The sequence below is a fragment of the Bombus impatiens genome, unplaced genomic scaffold, assembly GCF_000188095.3.
Source record: "Bombus impatiens unplaced genomic scaffold, BIMP_2.2 scf_0136, whole genome shotgun sequence".
In the NCBI taxonomy this organism is placed as follows: Eukaryota; Metazoa; Arthropoda; class Insecta; order Hymenoptera; family Apidae; genus Bombus; species Bombus impatiens.
In genome coordinates, this window is record NT_176555.1 from 1,583,809 (window position 1) to 1,608,631 (window position 24,823).

The window sequence follows — 24,823 nt, forward strand, 5'->3', positions numbered from 1 at the left end:
TATAATCGCGATAGTTAAATTGAAAATCTTGCGGTATCTGATGGTCGTAACTGTTTCACGAAGTTAAATATATAATGGATAATGGAAAAGACCGAAATACAACATGTCGAATAGTGTAATATCAATACGCAATTAATTACAGATGGTACCGCTTTAATGCGCAAAAACAATTAAAGGAAAGGAATGCTGACTACTGGTTGTAGATTGAAATTATTAAAGTTAAGTGCTTCGAAGATTCATGAGGGCGTATTTCAGCGCGATTATTATTGCCGATAGAAAACGATCACGATGACTATAACAGCTCTCGAGAGAAGTAACTTCACGAAAAACATAATTACAGAGATTAATTTACCTTTTACTGTGACGTGTACGAAGCGTGTCCCTTTGCAAAGATTCGTCCCCGTTGCTTCCACCGTAATGACGATGTAACCTCGCGGCGTCTAGCTCGTGGTATTCGTCGTCCTGCCCGCCGGAAGTTGTACCGTACGTCGAGCTTCCTCTCATTTGTAGTTGGAGATCGCTCGCGTAGCTCGCGGCCTGAGAGTCCAGTTCTGCGTAGAGAGCCTCGTCCGTTTGCATGTGGGTGTAGTGATTCTCCACAGGGAGATTCATCGCCCGTCTATGTTGCGGAAGCGACAGAGGCGTCGTGACGACTCCCGGTGTACCGCCGCCGCGTCGCGAGCCTAACCACGACCACACATTGTGCCCTTGAATCACATCACACCAACCCATACAAGTCGCGTATCTCTCATTTGCTTTACGTCAATTATCGAGTACCCAACGACTGTACGTATGTAGTCGAAGTATCCACGGTTTCAGAGAACAGGAAGGTAAAGTTACTCGAGTCGCTTAAGCTTCAACATCTTAATATTCAATATTGATCTTTGCATAGGATAATCAAATTTGTATATTACGAGACTCCGTAGTTTTTGGTATAATACCGAAAGAATAACAAAATATTTGAGCTCTAGCAAGGAATTTTAATAATCTGTTGCCGTTAAATGTAGATCGTTCAAAGATTGTTCATAAACGAATGTTGCGAACCACGAGACAAATTATTTAACTTGACTTAAACAGAGTATTCGAAGCTATCGTGTAACGATACGGCGGGATTTCTGATCGGTTCGGAACGATACGTACCAGGGCTAGGAGCGACGTCGTGATAAGGTGGCAGTTTATCGAGCTCGAGAGGCGGCCGGTCGGGTATAACGGCCACTCCACCGCCAGCTCCTCCTCCACCACCTGGGCCACCGGCTTCTTGAGCGTTCGAATCCTCGACACCGACGGTACAGCAACTCGCTAGGACACAAACAAAAAAGAATATAGGTCCCACGTGAGCGCTCGGTCCTCTGGAAAATCCGTTGGCAAGGATCGTGAACGAAAGTCGCGCTCGAGTTTCATTGAAGTAGGGCCGAAACCCAGTGGGACTCGAATCGAGACGAAGCTCGTGAAGTGCCAGGTGAGCTCGGACAGAATCCTGTTACGTTACACTGCCGGCCGTGCGTGCACGTATACGTACAGGCACAGGATCACGTGCATAGATATATTACACGTACCTATGTATACATGGACCCCAATCACCGCATTATGACATGAGCTCGCGTAAGGAGAGAGGAGAGGAAAAAAAGCGGTTATTTTCTGTATGGCCTCATTGTGTGCCCGTCATCGTGCTGTCATAGTGCTCACAGAAACGCGACAGGGTTTGGGGTGGATGGCAAGAGTGTAAGGGCGGGTGGAGGAACCAGGACGTAGAAGAAGGAAGGCAACGAGGGTAAGAAAGACGGAGAGAAAAGGGGAAAGAGAGGAACAGGGGGGGATGGAGAAAAAAAGAATTTCGGAATTTATAGATCAGAGGTGCCGCCTCGCGGTAAGTGGGTATGAGAATGCCACAGAGGAAAAACGAGATTATGGGAATCTCATGGTCGTGTCTCTCTTTTTTCATCGGTCGAGCTCATAACCTAAGCACGTACGAGGGTCCTCGTTGTCGTGATCGTCGTCCTGGTCATCGTTGTCATCCGGCCGGTGGTTTTCGTCGTTCCGAACTGTGGAGTCTCGGAGCAGACTCGCGCGTCACAGCTCGCCTTGGCGGCTGTCACTTGCCAGGAGATACAGAGACTGGTTCTCGTTTATCGCGGTGCCCTTACACCAACGGCACGCATAAGTGTGTGCCCGTGCAACGAGTATAATCTTCTTCTTCGTGGCTCGTCTAGACGCTATTTTCTTCTTCTTCCGAGAAGCCACAGGCTCGGGAGGATAATCGCCGATGCGCTTTAACGTTTCAGAATGAAAAGCAAGGTGACGTACCCGAGGTGAAATTTAATTCTTCCTTTTTGCAATCGGCGTCCGTAGATATTTATAACGAGCCGTTACACCATAATTTACATAATTAGCATTTATGCATCGGCTACGAGATTACCTTGGTAATAGGAGCCGCGAATCCTCTCGCGCAAAACTCTTTCGACGCATCGGTTAATGCATTCTAACGAGCGCGTCGTCGCACTATCGGTTCATCGCGAGTTTCAACATTTTCATCGAACTAACGGATACAACCTGACGAGCTGAGAAAGTTATTTGTCTTGCATTATGTAAAGAAAATTGTTGCTCGCTGATTTGCACGGAGACACGCGAACCTGCTCCATCGGGACCAATTACCAGCCAGCTTTCCAACGTTTCAAAGATTTCAATTGCCTTCCCCTCGACCCTAATCAACCTTCCATTCATTACGAGACACTCTCGGCGCCTGGTGCTCCATCACCCGGGAGGATAGGCGTGCGCGACTTCATTTGCGCGCGACTGCCTAGAAATCCGAGTGCAATCGATTACATCGACGAGTGTCGACGGTAATCGCGTTATTTATCGTGGAACGCGAGTCTCTGGCATTCGGTTGGCGCACGCACAGACCGACGGTAATTCAGAATTCCACGGCAACCGCTGAGCCGTTTATTGCTATCGTAAATAAGACGGTGTCGATTTATCGGTTTGCCACTTGGACGACATCGTCCTCGGAGATCGGTCTTCGTTTATAATTGAACGTTGAACTGTCACAAAGATCTTTTCGTCCTCTTTCTCGCGCCCACGGTCCATGCGGCGTTCGAAGAAGGGAAACCTTAATCGCACGAAACGTTGTACGATGCGTATACAAGTTCTATGGGGTGATTACGCTGTGCTTTCCATCTATTTGACGAGGTGAGGTAACTGGACCCGTTTCTTTTCCAGGCTGTCGCTTCGGGTCGCCCTTCCGTGGACGCGTTAAGCCGCGTGATTTACCGGATTAGATGGTTCGAATATTAATTGGTCGACGGATGCATTAGTCCGGCAACTGGGACGCGTGAAAATCGTGCCGTGTCGTGACAGCGGGGGGCAAATGTTCTCCTCACGACCTACTAGATTCCAACGTCTATAGCCCCGGATTCTGTTTCCTGGCAGTCGTGCGTGCTCGTTACGGATCGAGGTACACGGTTCTGTCTGATATGCCTTTACCGGTCAACGCAGAACGTCGACGGTTTCTTATACCTCCTTATGCGTCATCATGTCAAAGAAATTTTCACTGATGCGAGAAAAGCATACCTTGGGTCTGACCGTTTATGGAATTTCTTGAATGACAGACGGCTCACCTTCGTATTCCGTGAATTTTGTTACCCACTCTAGATATTTTTGGAACGTTCGTAGAAACATGGATGCGGACAGAAAGTTCCCGCGACGGAGAATGGCGTTTTTTCCTTGCGAAATAACGCAAATTAATTTTTTTCGCGTATAACAGATAGTAAAGAATATCCTCTGAACGAATACACGCGATCGTTGTCGTTGGTCTCTTCGAGGGAACAGCAGCTGATTCGGCGTATCGAGTGGAGGAACGCGCGATAAGCCGATTAACGCATTCGATTCACCTATTCTACCCGGCCCTCGAATCGCCATTGTGTCGCGTCGATCGTACGGGAACCTAACGTGTACGGGCTCTCGTCTTTTTTGTGCAACAGCCCCTTTCAGCCGTCCATTAACGCCTCTCTTGTCCGTTGGCATTTGCGGCGATTCTTACGCACGGTTGTACGCTTCAACGATGTTTCATTAATTCGTGCTTTTTTTCCTTTTCTCCTCCTATGAAATTGCCTGCCGCTGCAACATCACCGCGTGCGCGGTTATTCAACCAACCCAGTCACTTCCGGTCTACCCCTCTCGGTAGAAATTCCAATTACATCCATATTCGATATATACAGCTATAATTTTCCTGCTGACAAGTTTACATAGACCACGGATGAATAAACCCGCGGTGAACAGGCTCGCGACGTCGGCCGTTGTGGTTTTAACGTAATTAATAGAAACGGACGAAGAAGAAAACGGAGGAATCAAAGCCCGCGATTTCCCCGGTGTAAGAACACGTCCGCGGATGGTGTACTCATAATTTACAGCTTCCTTAAGCACAAATTTATGAGATCGTAATGAGAGTCTTAAACGTTTTACGACCTCTATGCTCTTCGGAATTCGGCATTCTTTTTTTTTTTTCATGTAACTTGCTCTCTTTTGCAGAATATGTTTGGCATTCCGTTATTACCGCGATCTCATTGTTACTTACCTCTTTAAACAGCGCCTCTATTTCTGTTTAATTAGCCGAAGTCAAACCTTTCGATTAATTACTCGTCTAAATGTTAATCGCACACGATGCATTCGATTTGAGTATCGGGGCGGGAATCATTATCTCGGAAAGGGCTAATCAATTTCTCCACGGTAGACGCCTTTGGCGCCACTGGCAGACAGCGTTACACTGCCCCCGAGTGATCACGACGTGCCGGTGTGAAGGGCACTTAAGAAGCAAATCGTGGATCGGTGAAGAACGACGACGGAGTCCAAGGAGGTTCAGTAAAACGAGTGTCGGATAATTAATTCGGGTGACCCTTGTATCCCTCGGTCGGTAGTAACCTGCCCTTTCTCCTTCTATTTGCCCCGGTTCTCATCTCCGTTCATCCTTCCCAGCTACCCCGGGTCGGCTCGTAGCCGGCTCGTTCGTTGATCGTATCGTGCCGCGGGTGATTTTAAATCAGAAAGTTAATTAGACGCGTTTCACTGTCCTTTATGTCGCCCATCCGTCGTTGAGCTGAGCTATCCTTTACGTGTGCGCAGTAGCAGCAGTAGCATGAGTGCATCGGTAGCACAAGCTGAATATACCGCCGTAAGCCGACCTTCATTATGCGAACTAATTAAACTCCAATCGGTTCTGACACTCGACGCCACGGCTCTACTATGCTTCTCGTTTGCACCAATCCACGTCATACGTCTCACGCGACTGTGAGGTCTGTGTGTCTTTCCTTCGACGGATCGAACATCCGGATGTAAGTACGTCTGTGAACCTTGAATGGAGGAAACTCGGGATAGTGATAGATTTAGAGATTGCTCGTGTTTCTCGGAGGAGTCGAACTAATTTGTTCCTTCAGAATTCGGAGATTCTTAAGAATATCCTTCTTACACAATTCTCTTCTTCCTTTTTACTTTCACAGTGGCGTACGAAAATATTCGAACAGCTATCGTACGTCATGATGATCGCACTCACAAGTGATAATTACAAGTGATAATGATATAACACACGTATAATATATTCGTAAAAGGTTTCTCAAATACTTTCGTGAGCAACTATACGTTTTTTTCTTGGAGGACCTTCAGTCCTTATTGTCGATCGCGTTACACGTGGCAAGGTTTCTTGAATACAGATAGGTAAGGTTTCAAAAAGAGTGTTCGTACAAAGGAATAGAATGGAATTATTAGCAGGATATCATATTTTAACGACGGGGATGGTGGTTGAGAATGGGTGGAAGTTTGAATTGATATCCTGCTCAGGATTGGAATAACTGCGAGTCGGTTTGAATGTGACCCATCAGAGCTGGTCATAATCATAACTATAATTAAGGTCATTTGGTATGTCTATTATACTAATTTTCTATACCTGAAGCGTAAGTACTAAGCCGCGCTATTGAACGAAGGTAGGTCTGAGTTTAGTTAATACTTTTGCTTTAGAAGTAGAATATTTTTCATTGACAACGAACGTATTCCATAACTGTACGTATACGTGATTATACTAAAACTATGAATATGTCAATCTCGATGAAAGATTTGTACATAATCTTGTTAGAGAGCTTAAATAAGAGTTCAAATTTTATAATAATTCTCGAAAATTTCCTTACCTCTGCCACCAGCGCTTTTCAATCTGTAACAGAGAGAAAAGAATTCTCCTATTAGTGCGAATAATCTACTTAACTTACGACTCGCTAAGTTTCATTAATAATGGCGTAAGTCGAAAGAAAGCATAACATTCCCGATTTTCCTTTGAGTTAGCGTGCTTAATAATAATAAAGGCAACCTGTATGATCCAAAGGCTAAAAGTAAAAGAAGCAACAAACAGTATAAAGGCCGTTAAATGTTATGTTCAGTGGAAAGCAATTAAAGACACGGCGTGATGGAGTTAAGAAAAATTCGCATAGGATGGAAGTCTTTGTCTCGACTGTTGCAAGAAATGGGTCTCTATAAAGCTGTCTCGATTTCTCGTCATGCTGGAACGAAGGTGCCGACACGCAGTTAGGATTGTCTCTCGGTTTGCAGCACTTCCCTTTTTTTCACCGATTTCCTTCCCGGTTTTCTTTTTTGTCTCGTTGTTGTTCAACTCGGATTCAAATCGACGACCGATCTAGTTAGTAACCGGTTCACCCTCCTTATTACGGCTCGCTTCTCTCGATTTTGATGCATTGCGGGTAGGTGGTAATTTAAGGGGAATCGATCGGCCAACTGGATTCGTTCGAAGCCCGAGCTAAACCGCGATCGTTTCGCGAATCTACCTGATCGTCGATCCGTATCGAGAGACTCGTCTCGTTCCTCCTTCTTCTTCTTTGTATGGATTTCGAAAGCAATCTCACGGAAACCGAGCACGCAGGTGTTTACGTTCTCATATTTCAATTCGAAATTCCACGATCGACCGGATAAATTCTGCCTCTATCGTATCCTGATTGAATCCGCCGGAACCGCGGTTGAAAGTTCACGCTCGCGTGCAACCATCTCTTCGCGATCTATCGTCCCGCTTAATGAGAGTATTTCCGTGTATTTCATCGTATAATAGTACTGACCTTCGACAGTGAAGAAGAGTCACCATGACCACAGCCCCGATGCCAGCCGATACTAAGGACACTATCACTAGAGTCAGCACCCATCCGAGTTCTCCAGGAGCTTCTGTAAAAAGAGCGAAAACCAACGATTAGACGACCGCCGTTGTAAACACTCGGAACTGATTCTGTCGCGCCATCCAACCGTAACGATCTGCTATCGCTTCTTTGCGGCGACGCTGAAACGTCAAACGACGGTGTAAAAAGGTATTTTACCGAGACCAACAGTTCCATCGATGACTCTATTCCAGAACAAAAGCCTTAAAACGATATTCGGTTCCGTTTCGCTTCTATCCGACCTTTCCCGTTTTTACCCGCAACTGCGCAAGTGTCACCATTATCCGTGCTTCTTTAAACCTATCTTCCTTTCGTTTATTTCTTTTCTTATCAACGAAATCACAACCCGTGGAAAGTTGCTCGTAATCTTCTTGCCATTAATGGCGAGCCAAGTATTTAACCAGTGCGAGAAGTTTCGCGTGCCCATGCCACGGTATCTGGTAAACCCGATCGAACAAGCAGTCGAAGAACGTTTTCATAGCCCTTTTGGAGCGGCAAATTCCCCAGGGTGGACGGTTCCAAATAAATTAGCTGACGGTGGCTCGCGTGTTACGTTCGCGGCCGCGCGAGAAGATCCATAATTGGTTGGCGGTCGCGCTTGCCGCGTCCGATTTCCGCTCAGCGGGACATCCGCAGGGCTTTATTACGCGAGTTACGCTCTTATTTCTGCAGCACACCTACTAACGTGTAAGTCTTGCTCGCTTTCCAGTCCGCGCTACTGGAAGCTCGATCCTCCCGAGTAACGAGACGCGAAATTATCGCACGACGTGGACGTAATCTAGGAACTGCAGCCGCGTTTAAAGTACACTGAAAGCGGCGGAGATCAAGCAGGTCGTAATCGAGTATGCGTGTCGCGATGAAATAGCTTACCAGTTCTGTAGATGTATAGAACGTTCCTTTTCGCGACTCGTTTCGAACAGTTTTCCACGAACCACTTCTGAGTCAAAGAAGTCACAGCCATTTAACCAGTTTTCAGAGCGCAATTCTCACAGCTCGCGCAGTTGGGACTGTCCGTTTTAACCGGTCGTCGAATAAGAAGCTACGATGCGGCGATTATTCTGTTCGACGCGCTCATTAGCAGTCAACTTGAGCCGATTCTTCCAGATATCTTAATCCTTTAATGAAACGTTTCTGCTTGATTCCCAATTTAGGGGCTTAATCGGCAGCATTTTCCACGGAACGAGTCGCGCAGCCAGCTTTATTGCCCGCGCGATCGTAAATAGGCGAAAAGATATAATTTAGTTAAGAAGAGACCCGAGGGATTGGTGACGACGGGGAGAAAAGGAAAAGAAGCGAAATTTACTTTGACTCGTCTCCTTTACATGACGAGGAGAATCCTTATTTGCGATAATCGGCGACGTTATCCGACTGGTTATTAAAAACGATCGAGTTTTATTTATTTACATACAGGATGTGTTCCAGGACGTCTTCATTTCTTGTGGCAATATTCTATACGTATATGGTCGATTAGTAAGCCAAAACGATTTAAGTAGCAGATTTTTTACGCGCGGTAGCTGTATGATAAGAAAAATCGACTGTCTCGTCTGGTCTTTGGATCTTTTAGCGTACAGCAAATTGCGTTGGCTATTTAGCCTTGGGAGACTTTTTATGGATCTTGAGAGGTTCAAGAATCGTAACTCTCGCGTTATCGAATATGTTGTTAATACATTTATATCAAATAGAATGTGCCAACTTTGTAGAAAATGTTGCAACTTTGAAGAAAATAAAAGATATAATTGGATCGAGCTCTTACGTACGTCTCGTTGCATCAAACGCGTATTGAAAGCCTGAGTAGCAAAACGATATCGCTGCTGAAAGCCTGTTATTGTACCCTGTTTATTGTATTTGTCGCGTCGTGCAGAAACGCACGCGTGTTTGAACTCATCGGTGTACCGATTGTTCGCGACAGAGGGAACACGAAAGGGTTCGTTCGAGAGGAAAAGAGGGGCGTTTGTAATCCGCTGCTGATGCTCGACCCTGAGAAATCACCGCTAGAGATCCACTCGTTCGTGATTGTCGACCGACCGAGCAACGTTTAGAATCATGCTTCATTCACGTCGCTGTTTGGGAATTGTTCGCTAACAGTTTCTACCCTTTGTCCGAGTCTCGACCTCGTTTCCTTCGACGTACTCCCGCGGGATGACTTGGAGACGAGTTTGATGAATTGCGCGCATTCTGCTCGCCCGAATAGCGATCAATCATAGAAGTCACCGCGACGCGTTGAATCTATTAACTCGAGACACGCTCGAGTTTTTGATTATTCGGAACGTTTAACTTAACTGATAAAGAATCTCCGGCGGACGACATTTTTAATACAAATTAATTTCGGCTACGTGGCTGTCTGTTCACAAGATAACGGTGTGAAATCAGACAGGGGGATGCCAGAGAAAGAACGTCGAACCGTACGAAAAAAAGAACTGGAGGTTAACACGCGAGCGTGTAAGTTTGAATTAACAGGTCGCATGGAAGCGCATCGAGAGACGAAAAACGAACGAGTCAGCCAGTATGGAAGACGAAGAGAAGACGAGGGCAGCCCGTCTATCAGTGTCACGTTTTTGACATGAACATAACCACGTGCACGCTACGGCTGATAACGGCTTACAACGGAGTTATCAATCATCTACAACGGAGCTTGGTCACCTAGGATGATTCGGGTTAACTTCGGGCGTGCAAACAGTGTCGCTATGCGTCCGGTTACAATGTTGTTTCGTACCATGAGATAAAATAAATCAAAGGAAAGAAAAAACGAGGGAAACAAGGGAAAAAAATCATTTTCGATTTGGGAACGTCCCTCATCTCGGATTCCCTGTCAAAAACGAATCAAGCGTACAAAAAGGGACACGTTTTCTGTCGGTGTTCGACCCTTTGTACGCCTGTCGATTTCGCGTCAACCGTACGAACCCATTCGACCATCGAACTTTTGGGTCCCAGCGACCACCTGATCTTGTATATTGTTACCTATTCATCGCCACAACTACGACGAATCATCGTCTTCCTCGTTGCATATTCGAAAGAAAGTTTGGTCCACTAAAATAGTTTTCTGAAGAAGTTTGATCAGAAAATTCTCATTACGAATAATCATAATTGTATGATCGTCTCATTTTTTAAAATCGATTTACAGGCGAGAGCATGTTCTTCTTTTTAACTATTATCTTTGACTATTATCGGTATTTTCTTACTAAATCGATTTAAAAATTTTACGATCGAAGTAAAACCTCAAAATGGCAGACTCATTTCCTCAGTTGTAATAAACAGCAACTTCTGCCGTGATATTTGTCTCGCCGCTCGATCGTACGATCGTATTTATTTTAACGCGAGATCGTCCCATCGTTCGATCTTCGGCTGCGCCGGCAATTGGCCATTAACTACGGCAAACATTGAAACGACGCAGGATCTCTGCCTCGATATTCCAGGATCGTTTAATCTCGTTAGAGGAGTTACCATTCATCGACCGAATGGAGGTTTAAACCTCGTTCATGCACGATATTCCATCGATCGATCCTCCTTTAATTGCTATACTTTCCTCTACACTTCACTCTTCGTTCACCTGTTTTCATTATCTTCATTTATTTTTATATTGTCGGTAAAATACTTTTTGAAATCAAACAACTTTTTTATTCTCTTTATAAATTGGAAAATTTTTTAAACACGCTTAAACATATGGTATCCTACGCACTGCTGCTAACCATGCCGGTCCGTTGCGTATTGCGACATTAACTTCCACCAAGTTGCAATTTATACTCTACACACAAGACAGGGGACTAAAAAAAAGGTGCTTCGGAAACCGTAAAAATGGCACTATATTCGCAACAATGCGCCGTCTTTTGCATGCGGAACGTTACCGCGGCCACGCGCAGGAGGATCGTATTTATTCAAACGAGCCGATAACAAAACTACCGGATGGACTCGTTCCGCTTGGCCATATTTTCACCATAACCTACTGGAACGAGTTCAGCGTAGACCCGACGAGTTTCTCCGGTTAATAAATTCGATATTCTTCCTATATTATATCTCGACCGAACATTCTGGTCAGTCGTTTCATACGTTTCCACATTTAAATTTCGCTGATAGTTCATTTCGTATATCTTCGAATACTTTTTTCCGCCTACGCATTCTCCGAGTAATTCGATCAACGATGTAACGTGTACGAGTTGCTCGAAGAGTTTTTGAAATGCGCATACTCTGCTAACATGTGAAAGATGCGAGGAATGCAGACGGACAACTGGTATGATTTACGCTTGTCGTTGGTAACCTGAAAAATTCCCACTTCACGAGGACATTTTTCTCGTGTGCTCGGCCTCCAGGTCGAATTACGAGGTTCGACAGGTAGTCGGGTTTCGGCCCGTCATTTATCGGGCCCGCGTATAAATGAGTTTTTTCTCGCTTCTCTCTTTCTTGACCCTCTCTCGGCTGTGCACGGCGTTTCGTGGTCCGGGTAGAATCTAATTTTTGATTTGTAAGCATCCGTGGGGGGTCGACATGCACGAGGACGTGAACGCCGCCGGTACACGCATTCTCCGGTTCGATTTTACACGTGTTGCCTGCCACTGGCGACACTCGAGCTCGACACGCAACAAGTTCGCGCTTATGCGCTGCACGATTTATGCGAATATCGTCCGTTTCGCGGGACGAGTCTGAGAACAGGTGTGAAAAAGCTGAAAGAACGAGCCGTGATACACGACCACCACCGAGAACCGAGCCCATCACGTTATTGATAGTCCCGCTATCTCTTCGCTTAACTTGCAGTTACTGCAATACATTATTTAAGAGATAAGAGACAAAGATCACAAGATTTTTTGATTTTAATATCACGTTAGAACTCAAAAGTAAGTATTTTAGGTATATTATATTCGTTAAAAGTAAAATCTAAATTCTGTATTTCTTTCGAGTTCACTCATTCGTCTTCGTATCGTTCTAATCTCAATGCATTTTTTGTATCTATAATAGAAATGTTGCGTCAGTGAATAAACATCTCGTCGGATAAGATGGCTTTTCGACCCTTCTCTCTTGACACGGCTCGCCGTCAAACGTGTCATTACCGTTTCGCAACTTACTCGTTTTGAGATTTTAATTGAAAATTTTCACGAGACGCGAAAAAATTCAATCACCCGTCGTCTCAACGCCACCGCTTAACGAACCTACCATACGAGCGTTCCACAGTTTGTACAGTCATTATGTAAATCAGTAATTGCGGCGTTGTCCGTAAACACCTGAAGATTACACGAGACCGTTGTGATTCGGTCGCAACGCCTTGCCCCTTTACTTTCTGCTTGTAACGCACCATCATCCGGTAAATCGTTAAATAGAAAACTGGCGAAAGGTGTTTCGAAATCTATTACGCAAACCTATTAATTTCGAGTCGAATCACGCTTGCCCCCGCTTCGTACGCACGTGAGAGATCAGATTCGAACTTTAGCCAAGTATCGTCGAAACATTAATCATCGGTGTCGTCTCGATACGTATCGACTCTTTGACAGCCTATATCCAGGGTGCTTTTTATGGATTATCCAATATGTGCTTTCAAGGTTGGTTCATCGAGTTTCTCTCTTCATTTTTTCATTTTGCAGATCGTGGTAGTATATTACAGAGTCCTTCTCATCGACTTAGGTTTATTATTAATAAACAACCTACCAGAGTGCTTTCTTCGCTCATAAGGAGGAAAGAGCGAGCCGTGGACAGCTGCCACGCTAATTTCGAATACGAATATTTTCTCCGACCCATTCATGCAAAATTACTACGAGATTTAATACGCCTAATTATAGCAACTTGTCATTATCTCTCTTCGAGAACATCCTTCGTTTCACGGACGTCTTTCGCGCGGCAAAAATTAAACCTTTGGTCCGTGCGAAAAAAACGATGTCCTCGGTCCGCGCTATGGTAATTAGAAATTTACCGTAACTTCTTTTTTGGTTGACACGCGTCGAGATTTTTCCCACCGGTAGAAACCCATGTCGTCAGACCTTTTGCGAATGATTATTGTACGAGACTCTTCTTTTAATATTACTTTCGTCCTTTTTCTAAAAACGGCACTCCTTGCAACAGTAATAATTACACATCATCGAGTGTGGATGTAATAGTTTTAACATGAAATTCTATAGGTCGTAATCGTCTAAATACCAACGACTGATCATAGTAATTATCGCGAGGAATGTAAAATTCGTGGAACAAGCATTGTTTGTAAAATGTATAAAAAATAAAATAACCATTTTAGGGCGTCCCTCGTGCCATTAACGAGAACTCAATCAGCGTGGCCAATCTTCAATGAAATCGCTTCCTTGAACCCTGCGGTCGATAGTATTTACCTTTATTACCTTTATAAATTTGTAACTGTAACTTGTAATCTGTAATAAGGTCGGAAGTAAACCGAGAACGAATCGATTGATCCGATCATGGAATTTATCGATAACAATTTCATTTCATAACTATTCAATACTCATAACAATTTCGCTAAAACGATGACGGCGATCGTATTCCTCGTGCTGTAAGTTCATTCAATCGGATTACCATTTTGTTTCGTCAATTTTCTCGTAGCGAGTTCGAACCTCGCGGTTGCCGATGATTGCACGCTATTCACTCGCTTCCGCTTTAATACGGACTCTCTCCTCTTCTCCGTTTATCTGAGACTCGGAGAGAATTTGCTTTCGTCTTCCATATTTCACACGACGTTTAATTACGAGCGTTTATCATGTTGTCAGCGGGCCGTGGCAAGAAAAAAAAAGGACTCCCATTCATTGCCGTGGCGCATTGTCGCTGATTACGCGGCTGGACGATGTCGCGCGAGTAGACCCTCTAGTAGTCGGGTATTCAGTTAGTGACAAAATAATTAAGCACCGAACGCCGCTCAAAGGCCAGCCTGCTTCCACGAGCCGCGATCGTTGAATTACGACTCCGTCGGCTAATTACCGAGAGGAGTTACGCAACTGTTGCTTGTCCGCGTGTTCGCGTACGCTGCTCATTAATCATCATTAAGGAACGATTCGTGTGTCCTGATAACGTTCCGCGAGAAGGCTCGAGCTCTCTCTCCTCCGAGTCGCGCGATGAGATTTCGCGACGTAAAAGGAGAACGTTCGTGAAGACCTCGTCTCCCCGGTGAGAATATCCCTCTCGCGCATACTATTCAGTCAGGTGATGTAAACGCACGATGGATATTTTGAAAACTTTTTGAAGACGTATAAATAGCGTAAGATTAGTTTGTCACGGACAGAAATAGAAAATAAGAGGAGACGAAGTACTTTTTTCCATGCGTTGCTGGTGCTAAAATTATCCTTCGGACTCTTCGACTCCATCCCCTCGTTAAAAATCACCGCTCTATCGTGATTCCCTTAATCGCGTTTCATCTTACAAACAACGATCATGAAACGACAATTACCCTCAGCGTGCCTCTCGATCCGCGATTTTCTAGACGCCCTGGGCGCCTCCGGTTCGCTTAATCACCCTCAAAGGACCCAGCAAGAGCGATACGAGCGACAAGTCTACCGGATGAAAAAGAGATACACGAAGAACATAAAGAAAAGGAACAACGAGATCCAGCGAGAAAACGAGCAAGTGGAACACAGAGAAGTGGTCCACGAGAGAAGCACAGGCGGACGACGGAGAAGAGGGAAGTCGGCAAAGGTCTGAGCTTCCCTCGAATCAGCAAATTATACCGACCGATATGCCGCTGCTTCCCGGTACCTATCCACCGGCGTACCATCAATAAATATGTCATTAACAACAATAATTTATCCGAGGAGTCAGGCGCCGCTGATCGCTCCAGGGCCTTGGCTTCCTCTGGTTTTGTCGTTTTGCAGTCGCGCGCACGTTTAAACGCTCGTGTGCGCCACAGGTCTGGCTGCTTGCTTGGTGATAATTGAGCCGTCGCGTCGCCCGCCACCGCGGCAATTTTAATCGGCTTCGGTTTTTGGCTCCGCGGGCGAAATCAACGATCATCATCCCTACTGCCGCTGTTGGCCTCCTTTCACCCCGACACACCGCTCTTATCTCTATTCGGTCTGTTCGAGTCTGTACTTCCCTTAGCCTCAGGTATATACCGTTCGCGATCTTCTTCTCGCGATGCTCTCCGCCTTCGATTCTACTCTCGTTTCTCTATTCTTTTTCTATTGTCTGCTACTCTTTTCTACTCTCTATTTCTTTTGTCTTTTCTCTGTTCGTTCGCTCTGGTTGTACCCGTGCTATTTGTTACTTTTCCGCGCCATTCGGTTTGCTCGTTTTTACTGTTAATCGCGTGCTTTGTAAGTGTCCGGGCCAGCGAGCTTGCATACACCGCGGCTGTCGACCAGAGAAAGGGAGAGGCCGACAATTACGCGCTCTTAAGTATATTTCATCGGTTGTTTTTCGGTTCGTAACACGGTCTCTTTTCAGTACGGTCTATGAACCGATCGGAATTCCGGGTCTTTTTGCTTCACGGCCGCGCCGCGGTTTCAGAAAACGTTACCTCTGCTCGAGCGAACCAATCGATTTTCTCGAGTCCTTTCAGCCTGATCGATCTTTTTTGAAAAGGTAACGATCTCTGTCTTGAGACGGCGTGAGCACGGTCGACGATCTTCAGCGTATATCTCGTTACTTTCGTTTCGTCTCATGGTAAAATCGACTTTTTGTGGTGTTTTCTTTGCCAGTGATATCGATGATCACTGGTCTTGGTTAACAGCGTGCACTTTCGAGGAAAGTAGCCAGGATACGCCGTTAACGAGGATGCTTGGTCATCGTTACGACATTGTAGAGAGCGTCGCCTTAAAAGGTGACACTAAAATTCGCGCGATTATTCAAGAAATTAGTCGGTTGGTCGGTCGTAAATAAAAGGCGCGCGATCGAGGATTTTAAGAGCGTCGTTCGATAGGCCATCTCGACTACCTGATGACTCAATATACTCGCGGCTTCGTCCAATTCATTATATATTCACGACTTTATCCTCATCCGACTCGCTACCATCTGAAAATAGTCGTGCGGAATAAATCAGGGAAACCGCAAGTATGCCTAAGCAATTAAGCGGACCGCAGAGGATCTTAATGTCTTAATAGCGATGGGGTTACTGTTCTTTCCTCGAACGGTCGATTCATAAAACTGTGCCTGTTTCAAGAATTCTTTGGTTGGAGTTATTAATCGATGACGCGTATTTCCTTTTAGCGGTAAAAGGTTTAAATTTCGAGAAACGAGAATTCGTTTCGCCTTCGTTGCCATCCTTCTTTCTTTTTCCTTTCCTGGTGGTATCAATTAAACGAATAATGAACGAAGTGCAATTACGTCAGACGATTCGAAGATCCGTAGAAGTTAATTGGTTTCGACGACCGGCAATTTTGCTTTCGCACTGCCAGTATAAAATTTAATTCATTCTTTATTTACGATCAAATTTTTCTAGATAGACACGGACGATTAAAGAGGAACGAGATATACGACGATGGTTTCGAGGGTGAACGTAGCTCGACAGCAAATCACCTTTACTCTCCCCTTTACGAGCTTTCGAGAGTCATGGGCCAGGACAAGAATGTCCAGAGGGTCATCAGGGACTTCTCCTTTGCACCCTGCGTCGCGCATCCGGCTATTCGGTTGTCAAAAGATATTTAAGCCCTGTGCTCAGTTCCTAAATGCTCGTGTAAACAGATCGTGTACCGAAAATGACTGACGAATGTTCTTTAGAATTTACGACGTTAGTTTCTCGACGATCGACGAAATTGTAGGTCTATCGGTTTATTTTCCGTTGTGTCTCGACAACATCATTTTTAATCTGTTGCTCGTTTTACGATATTTATAAAATAACCTTTTTGCTCAAAGGGTATCCTGTCCCGACATTTTTAATACTTACTAATAATATCGCTACGAAGCTCTAAGAGAATGTATTATCAGCATCTTTATCTACACCTTTAGATTCAATTTGTTTACATTCCTGGTTTGCTTATTTATATTCGATTTATTCTTTTACCCTAACAATATCATTGATAATATATAGCGGATGTGTAAAAGGGACTGCTGGAATTATTTCCCAGAAGAAACGAAAATTAATTACCATCTTAGTCGAAGTTAATCACCAAAATGAGAATATTCGGCTCCAGGCATGGCCATTAACCTTCGTGTTTATAGCGCCGTTACCACGGTTTTCGATAATATTTTCAACAATGCAGGCGAGTTGGCAGGTATTTCGATGAGATTAGAAGTCAAAGATCCTCACGCTATCTGGACCTCGACGCTATCGAGGCAGGCACACTTCCCCGAGACACGTCGTAATTTACGCATGAGACTTTCACCGTTAATCGTTTCGACTGCCTTTCCTAAAACGATCTGCGGCACCGAGCCACGTTAACGACGCGTAAATCATCTCGTTACTTCGATTGCTACCCAGAGAACGACTAAACGATGTATTTTCTGCCAGACACGAGAGCTTTCTATATAATTTAGTTAACGACTATAACGAGTTAATCGACGCCGTGGTGCAGGCGCCATGACAGATGACTCGATGAAGAACGAGACCAACGTTTGGCAACGATCCAATCATTGTTTTGTTAGTTACACGATCACGAGGTTATTCCTGGATTCCTTTGGATATTTTTAAGGAAAAGGAAACCGGATTCTTCATTTATCCGGCATCTGTCGTATCACTGAGATATGAGGTACATTCAAAGGCTCTTTTTCCTTGATCCTGACCATTTGTTTTACCGTAATCTGCTTGGTTTTTCTTCAATTTTATACCGTCACCTTATTAGGCTAATAGGTTTCCAGGCGTCGCTGGAAAGACTATAACTTCTTGCTCGTAAGATTTATGGTACCGTTGGAGATTTACGAAAGTAAGATAGGAAATGAAAAATTCCACGATCGTGCTTTGTCCTCGAGGCACAGGAACTAAGTAACTGGATGTTCCATTACGTCATATTAATCTACAATCAACGTACGTATTAATGGCGCGGCAATCGTGTCATTACTGTATCGTAACGCGGTCATTATCCGTCCGGAGAAGCGACGATGGAATTATACTGCATTCATGCCCGACTCAATTGCCATCTCGGAACTATAATCGAGATAAAGCCGTACAACGCCGGATCGTAGATCGCGATTGAAAATATGTTGTAAGGTGTACGCGATGGTTGCGTTCGAGACAGGACCAGAGACCAGGGGGAGGGAATAAAGGAACAGCCGAGAACAGATCCATCACCAGGTGAATGATCGCTCTTCCGATTTATCCGTCATCCCATCTAAAGTTCACCAGGTCCGTCGCTGCTTCCATACGCGCCGCTCCTGTCTATCTGTCCGTAAAGGTGTGGCCAGAAAGACAGCCGAATTGACAGTCAACGCTGGGTGGGTCAGAAATGAGATGGAACGTATCGTTCTGTCCGTTCTTGTTATTCTGCATTTAGAAGAATTAATGTGATTTACGGCGGTATAATTTTGAGCTTAAATCATTCGACTTTGGTTTACAGATCCCAAGTAAAATTCTCAATGATTAAAAATTTCAATTGCTGGGAAAAGGATTCTGCTCGTCCAAGTTAATAAATTACCTATGTCATTGTAAAACGTCAGGGTTGTATTTGCGGAAAAATGTCCGTTCATTCTGCCATAGGATTTACGTAGGATCATTAAAGTTACTTTTCAAGCAGTCATCAGAGTAACGAGAAGATTAAAGAGACTCAGCGTCGTCGGAAGAAACGAGTAGAGAACGTAAAATCGCGAAGTGGCGCGTTTATCGTCCGATCTTTCCGATTCAACGCGATGTCAATCGTATCTCGGTTGTCACCTTCGCACGATGGGTTATCGACCGCGGCACTACAGATTGCACGGTTCGATTAGGTGCGTAAAATCGGCTCTCGGAGTACGCATCAATCTTGATATACCGCTCGCTATACCAGTCTCTCCAATCAAGGATACTATTTACAAATAAAAATACGAGGCAGTTACACGTCGAGTCGAGCATAATGTTTTCAACAACATCAACTGCTTAGTGTCTGAACCGTAGACTCACTCTAACATCCGATTTCAACGAATCGAAGCGAGTCGAAAATTCTCAAGGAAGCAGCTTTCGTTCGATGCACCCTTCAACGTTTCCTGAGAAATAATCCTGAGGCTACGCGAGGCAACGTCCAGTTAACGGAATCATTCATACTCTACGTCAACCGTACGCGAACCGACGAGGGAACCAGCACTTGGCACACGTCAATGTCAAGTTCTCGTACTTGCGTCGTGTAAAAGTGTAAGAATAGAATCGAGTGGATAGGTTTTCCTCGTCCTTCCTCGACTCGACGTAGACAGAGGTACACTTCTTCCCGTTTGAGAACGCTTGAGCGTAATCGGTAATGGTCGCAGGGAAAGAAACCAGAAGGAAAACAAAGCGGGCATTATCGTTCTTTGGGAACACGGCCGCTTGTAGTCGCTTCAACGACTCGTACGGTAATTATGACTTGATGGCTCTATTGCTGCGGTGTCTATGTCGTTTGAACCTGTCTTTTTTTTCTGAATGCCAGTCATGTTTCAGTCTTTGAGTCGCTCGACTGATCTTGGAAACGTCAGAACTTGAGATCGGTTGAGGGAGTAAAAGGAATTCGTTTTGTTTCGCTTGTGAATACACCCTGGTGATTCTTCTTGAAAAAAAGTTGTATAAGTCGTAAAACCAATCGAGTCAGATCGATCTCACATGTAATATCGAAAATTGCAGCTATTTAGAGTATTCGATAGGAAGAAAACGATTTTATCAAGAATCGAATCGAAGCTCGATCAACTCCAATAGATCAATTTACCACCTTGCCATTATTCTGGAACAGAAAGTAAGTAGAAAATTCACGTGTCAATAAAGATAACGAATAGACACCCTTCGATGGATTGTGCTAATCAACAGCGATGTGGACCGTTAGGTACAAACGAGAAAGAAATATGTAGAGAAAGAAATTATTACCATTCGGAGGAACCGAGTTGAGTTGGCAAGCCATAGTTTGTTGATTTGCCACGGACGCGGTGGTATTTCTATCGGTTCTAATGTAGCGATATATGCCGGCTGTTAACAACTCTTTCTTCTCCTTGTGAGCGCGCCCGTCGCGTGAAACAAGATAAGCGAAAAAACGAGGGATAAATAACGGAGGCTACTTCTCAGCTATCCTTCCAACGACAAGAATTCCTAAACGAACAACGTATCTGTGTACACACACGCGTGTGCGTGGCTGTGCGCGTGTCACCATGGTGAAAAAAAAGGTTGCGAGAGGAAGAAGGAGAGAGCGTAGAACGCGGATGTTTCCGGAACACGGTGGATGGGCCGTGTTTCCAAGATAAGACGCCTAAGTTCGGCATAGTTCGGTAAGTGGCGAAGATAAGAGGCATCAAGACGACTGTGTTCAGCCGTTGGAAAACACGCGATAGCCTGTCTCCAGGTAATCGACGCGACTTGTAATCTTAATTACCTGAATACCGCAGGCAGAATCGCGTAGCTCGGTGTATCAATATGACCGTTCTTTACGCTACGAGCAGAAAGAAAGCTTGTTAAGTGCGATCCTCGTGAGAACTTTTAAGTGTACACCGCGTTCTGTTATCGGTCCAGGGAATGGGTCGAGTCAGTGACAACCAACGATACACCTGCGATTAGGAGGAAAGCATAGAAATAATGTTGTCTTCGAGAAACGATCATTCGACGAATGAAATTAAGCCGAAGGGCAACGACTTTTTGGCTCGTTATTGGTTGAGCGCTACTTATTGCTCGCGTAAATTTTAATGGAATTCGAGAATGATTACCGAATGCGTCTTGTTTCTACGAAACTTGTTTCTACGAAGTCCAGTAAAATTTACATACGAGATTCGAACCGCTTTGCAACTATCATTCTGATAGTTGTAAGCTAACAGAAAACTCGTTAAGCGCGACCCACGTGAGAACGTCGGATAGCAAACGCAGTGCGCTATTATCGTGAACGAGACGATAGTCTGAGAAGGCACCTGCGACCAGCTTTGAAGGTATTTATAAGGACGACAAGTGTCTGGGAAGACGACTGGATGTCTTAGAATAATCTGTAACTCATTACGTGTCTGTGATAAAGGTAATTCCACTCAGTCTCAAGGTTACAAAACCCATGTAAGTTTTCACGAAGCACGTAGTTCTCAATATCAACGAGATCATTAGCCTCGACTCGTTGCTCGGTCCTTGTTGATTGTATCGATTGTCATTGTTAAGAAGTTACGAGCATCTTGACGACAAACATAACTGTCTTCCTGTGTTTAATGATCGCCACGCTATTCGAATACAGTAATTATGGTGTTACAGCTATTGTATACCTTAATTTGTAGCAACACCTCTTCGGTTATGATTTACACGCTTCGTTTCAAAGTAAACTTCGCGTAATATATCGTTTCGCGACAATCGCTGACTCGATCAATCGAGGATGAGTCGATAAATTGGTCTTTCGTGGCGATAATGCACGTGCCACATGTGCGCCTTTCGTATATAACCCTAAATTCATCGTTGCACCGACAACTTCTCCGCGGATTAATGATTCGCTCGAACGTATCCGAGTGCCGTTTGTTTGCATATCATTAACGCACGACGCGGTTAATTAATCGTTCGACGATCAGCGCTGTTACGCCTGTTATCCGCTTTCAATTTGCCATGCAAATACAATTTCACAACTTCTTTTTTTCCTTTACGCCATCTGCTCGAGGCGGCCGCTTAGCATTTTTCATCAGGATCATGGAACGACGAGTTCGCATTGCCGCGTGAATCATGCCATCGCGCCATGTAGCTTCATTTGAGTTATTGGCTGTTCTTGCGAGAAGCTCATTTGTCGAGACCTATCAAGATTATGGACTTGAGTGCTGTTAACTAATGGCTTTCATAAAAGGCAATTAAAAATTCTCCGAACTATCAAGGAAATTGTAACCACGGAAATTTGAATATCTGATGGTAGGATTTTTCGTGAGCTTCGAACGCGCAGGTTTGGCGCGATAACAGAAAATGATCTAGAAACGTATTTCTTTGACGTATTGCTATGTTACATATACATATAGCATTTGAAACTAATAGAAAATGCCTGCGTGTGAATTTTTCGTCTCACGCTTGTTGAAAATCCTATCGTCAATTTTTTAAGGTCCTAAGTCGAGTCGGAATATCAACCAGTACACGAACTTCGTTCATTTCCATCATACGCTACCAAAGAATCGGCAAGATTCGCCCACTCCAGAATCCAAAAGCGTCCTGTATCCGTTTTGTTTTATTTAAAACGTCAAATTGGTTTATTTCTGCCATACATTGGAGTCGAACTGAGAACAATTCCTCGGCAGGACGCGCGGATTAACCGTAAGCGGCCGATAAATGCGAGCACGCGTAACGAATCGGGGTGCACGCAATCAAAGGGGAGCACACAAGTGTACGGTAGCCCTGCAGCGCGCAAGAAACCGCTGCCAATAAATCTACGTGGGCGAGATTGCCTCTAAGATTAAAAGTACGCGGCTCGGGAGAGAGCATATAAAAGTGCCGGGCACCAGGAGGAGCCGTCGAAAAATTTTCGGTCGCACGAAAGGGACCTGGTTCGCTCTCGTTTGCATCCTTCTGCAGCTCGCACTTTACGGGCGCGAAGCAGCCTGTTTCTCCTTTTTTCTGCGAACCGAAACATGCGACATCGTGGCTACGGGGAGAAAACGACACCGATGACCAATGGATTCCTCGATTAGATGCCCGGCTCAATTAAACGGGGTACTCCCAGCTCCTCTTACCGCACGATTTATCGTTGCCGACCCCTTACGTAAAAGTGAACTCGTTGTACAGGGATTACCTTATACTTGTGGTCGTTCAAGATAAAGGATTTTTTCTATGCAAAGAGAAAGTCTCTGATATTCCACTTTTTTGGGAGAAGCAGATCGCAGCACGAAAAAGTTTGATAATTACGACATATCAACGCGAAACTCTTTAATTTTTTAAGAAACGGATCATGGAAACAAAAAAATGGATGATAATTAAAGACACTGCGATTTTTAATTACGAAAATCTTCGAACTTTCCGGGAAGAAACCAAGTGAATTTCACGAAAGCAGTCCCAGTTTTCTGTAGCCCAACTTCGAGGCACCAAAATCTCGAGGCGTTATCCTGGTTACCAAAGGTGTGACGATGCGCCGCTCGCTGAGGAGAAAGAAGCACAACGAACAACGCTACGACAAGAACGCTCCCGGTCAGAGCAGAGGGGCTGTTACTGGACCGGGCAAAGAGAAAAAGAGGCCTCGTTATGTAGCCTGGGTCCAGTATATAAGTACGCAACGAGAGATAACATCGGCCCAATACGAATATACGTAGCCGGGGGCGCGTAACGCGAATTAAAAGGATGACTCAGGCGAGGACGAGCATGCTTTTGCGAAACGCAAGGATATCCTAACAAGCAACCGATTAAACCAGACCACGGACGATAAATGACATTCGCTGCGAGAGGGATGAAGTTGTCTCACGGTTTTACACGCTCGAAGGAGACTGTTCGACGTGTGCTATTACAATCAGCGTGCGGCTTCGCGTTCTAATTGACGGTCTGCGATCATTTCGTGCGGCATCGCGTGATTAGCTCACAATCAAGCGAGCCACGATCCATTGCGTTTAAAACGGAGCTTCACGCGGCGATTTCGACTTCCCATTCGAGATGCTGCCACGACGCTTCAACCGTCGCGTTAGCGTGTTTCTTTGCGGTTGTCGGCACTCCGTTGGGTGCACCCTCATTTTACTCGAACGATCCACTGTCGATGGACGATCGGTTAAAATCGAGCGGCGATCGCTGATGGAAACGCGTCGCCTCCGGCTGATCCTTTTTCATCGACCGTTATACACTCGTATCTTGCGATGCGTCTCGATTGCTGCTGTCAACTTTCGACGTGGTAATTTACCCAGTCTTCGGGTAAGCACTATATTATACATATATTCCGCATCTAATTCTAAGAAATATGCGTTTCGTACTTCGGGGGTACAAAGAGGAATGCAACGTCTCGTTTAAAAATCGGTTCTCGAAAAACTCGAGTGGAGAAATGTTCGCGATCAAACAGCACGTTCAAAAAGATGCTTAGCAACGTTGTCGTGCTAAGGAACGAGTGGTCCCGAAGTCACGAGGAATCGCGCGTCCACACGAGAGCCGGTCTCGAAAGAAACTCGAGAGCTCGAATTAAGTTCTCTCTGTCCCTTGCGTTTCGTTCGTCCGCCCGTTGTATCCCGTCTTCTCCTTCGCGCCGCTTCATGCCACGACGACCAGTTCGCGCACTCGCACCACCGACTCTCGAGTCGGAGGCGCGATCTCGTAATTATTACGTCGCGCAAGATGCGAAGTGACGCGATGATTACCCCATCGCGAGGCTGCCTTAAACATCCCCCCATCTCGAGGTCTCCTCTCTCTTTATCTTCTCCCATTCCCTCCCTCCTATTTATCTTAGCGTTTTTCGCAGGGTAATTGCATCGGTTTCGGACAAGACAACAACGCCCGACCGCGGATCGGCCGCAATCTCATCGGTCTACGAAGCGCCTCGATCTTTAGTTGATTTATCTCTTTAATAACGGCATTAAAATCGACCGCACGGCTTATTACGAGTCATCCATCACTCGAACGGGTCGCGCTCGTCTTTCGACTGTGGCGTGCGAGTTTCAATTTCCATGGTATCTCGGACCTTGCGTTTCACTCGACCGTCCTCGCGCGACCTTTCGTTGGATTT

At 45.1% G+C, this 24,823-nt stretch overlaps 1 protein-coding gene across 3 annotated transcripts in view; it reads right to left on the reverse strand.

Annotated features, from left to right (window-relative positions):
• The window catches only part of LOC100744169 (TSC22 domain family protein 1), a 103,962-nt gene that overhangs the window by 5,598 nt on the left and 73,541 nt on the right, over positions 1–24,823 (reverse strand). For 2 of the 3 annotated variants that reach the window (XM_024365505.2, XM_012382019.3), the window contains 4 exons: positions 7,104–7,206; positions 6,171–6,193; positions 1,141–1,299; positions 353–707 (listed from right to left, as the gene is read on the reverse strand). In XM_024365505.2, coding sequence (XP_024221273.1) covers positions 353–707; positions 1,141–1,299; positions 6,171–6,193; positions 7,104–7,206 — 640 coding nt within the window. The remainder of the gene's footprint in view (positions 1–352; positions 708–1,140; positions 1,300–6,170; positions 6,194–7,103; positions 7,207–24,823) is intronic. The other variant, XM_033319159.1, reaches the window with a different exon arrangement.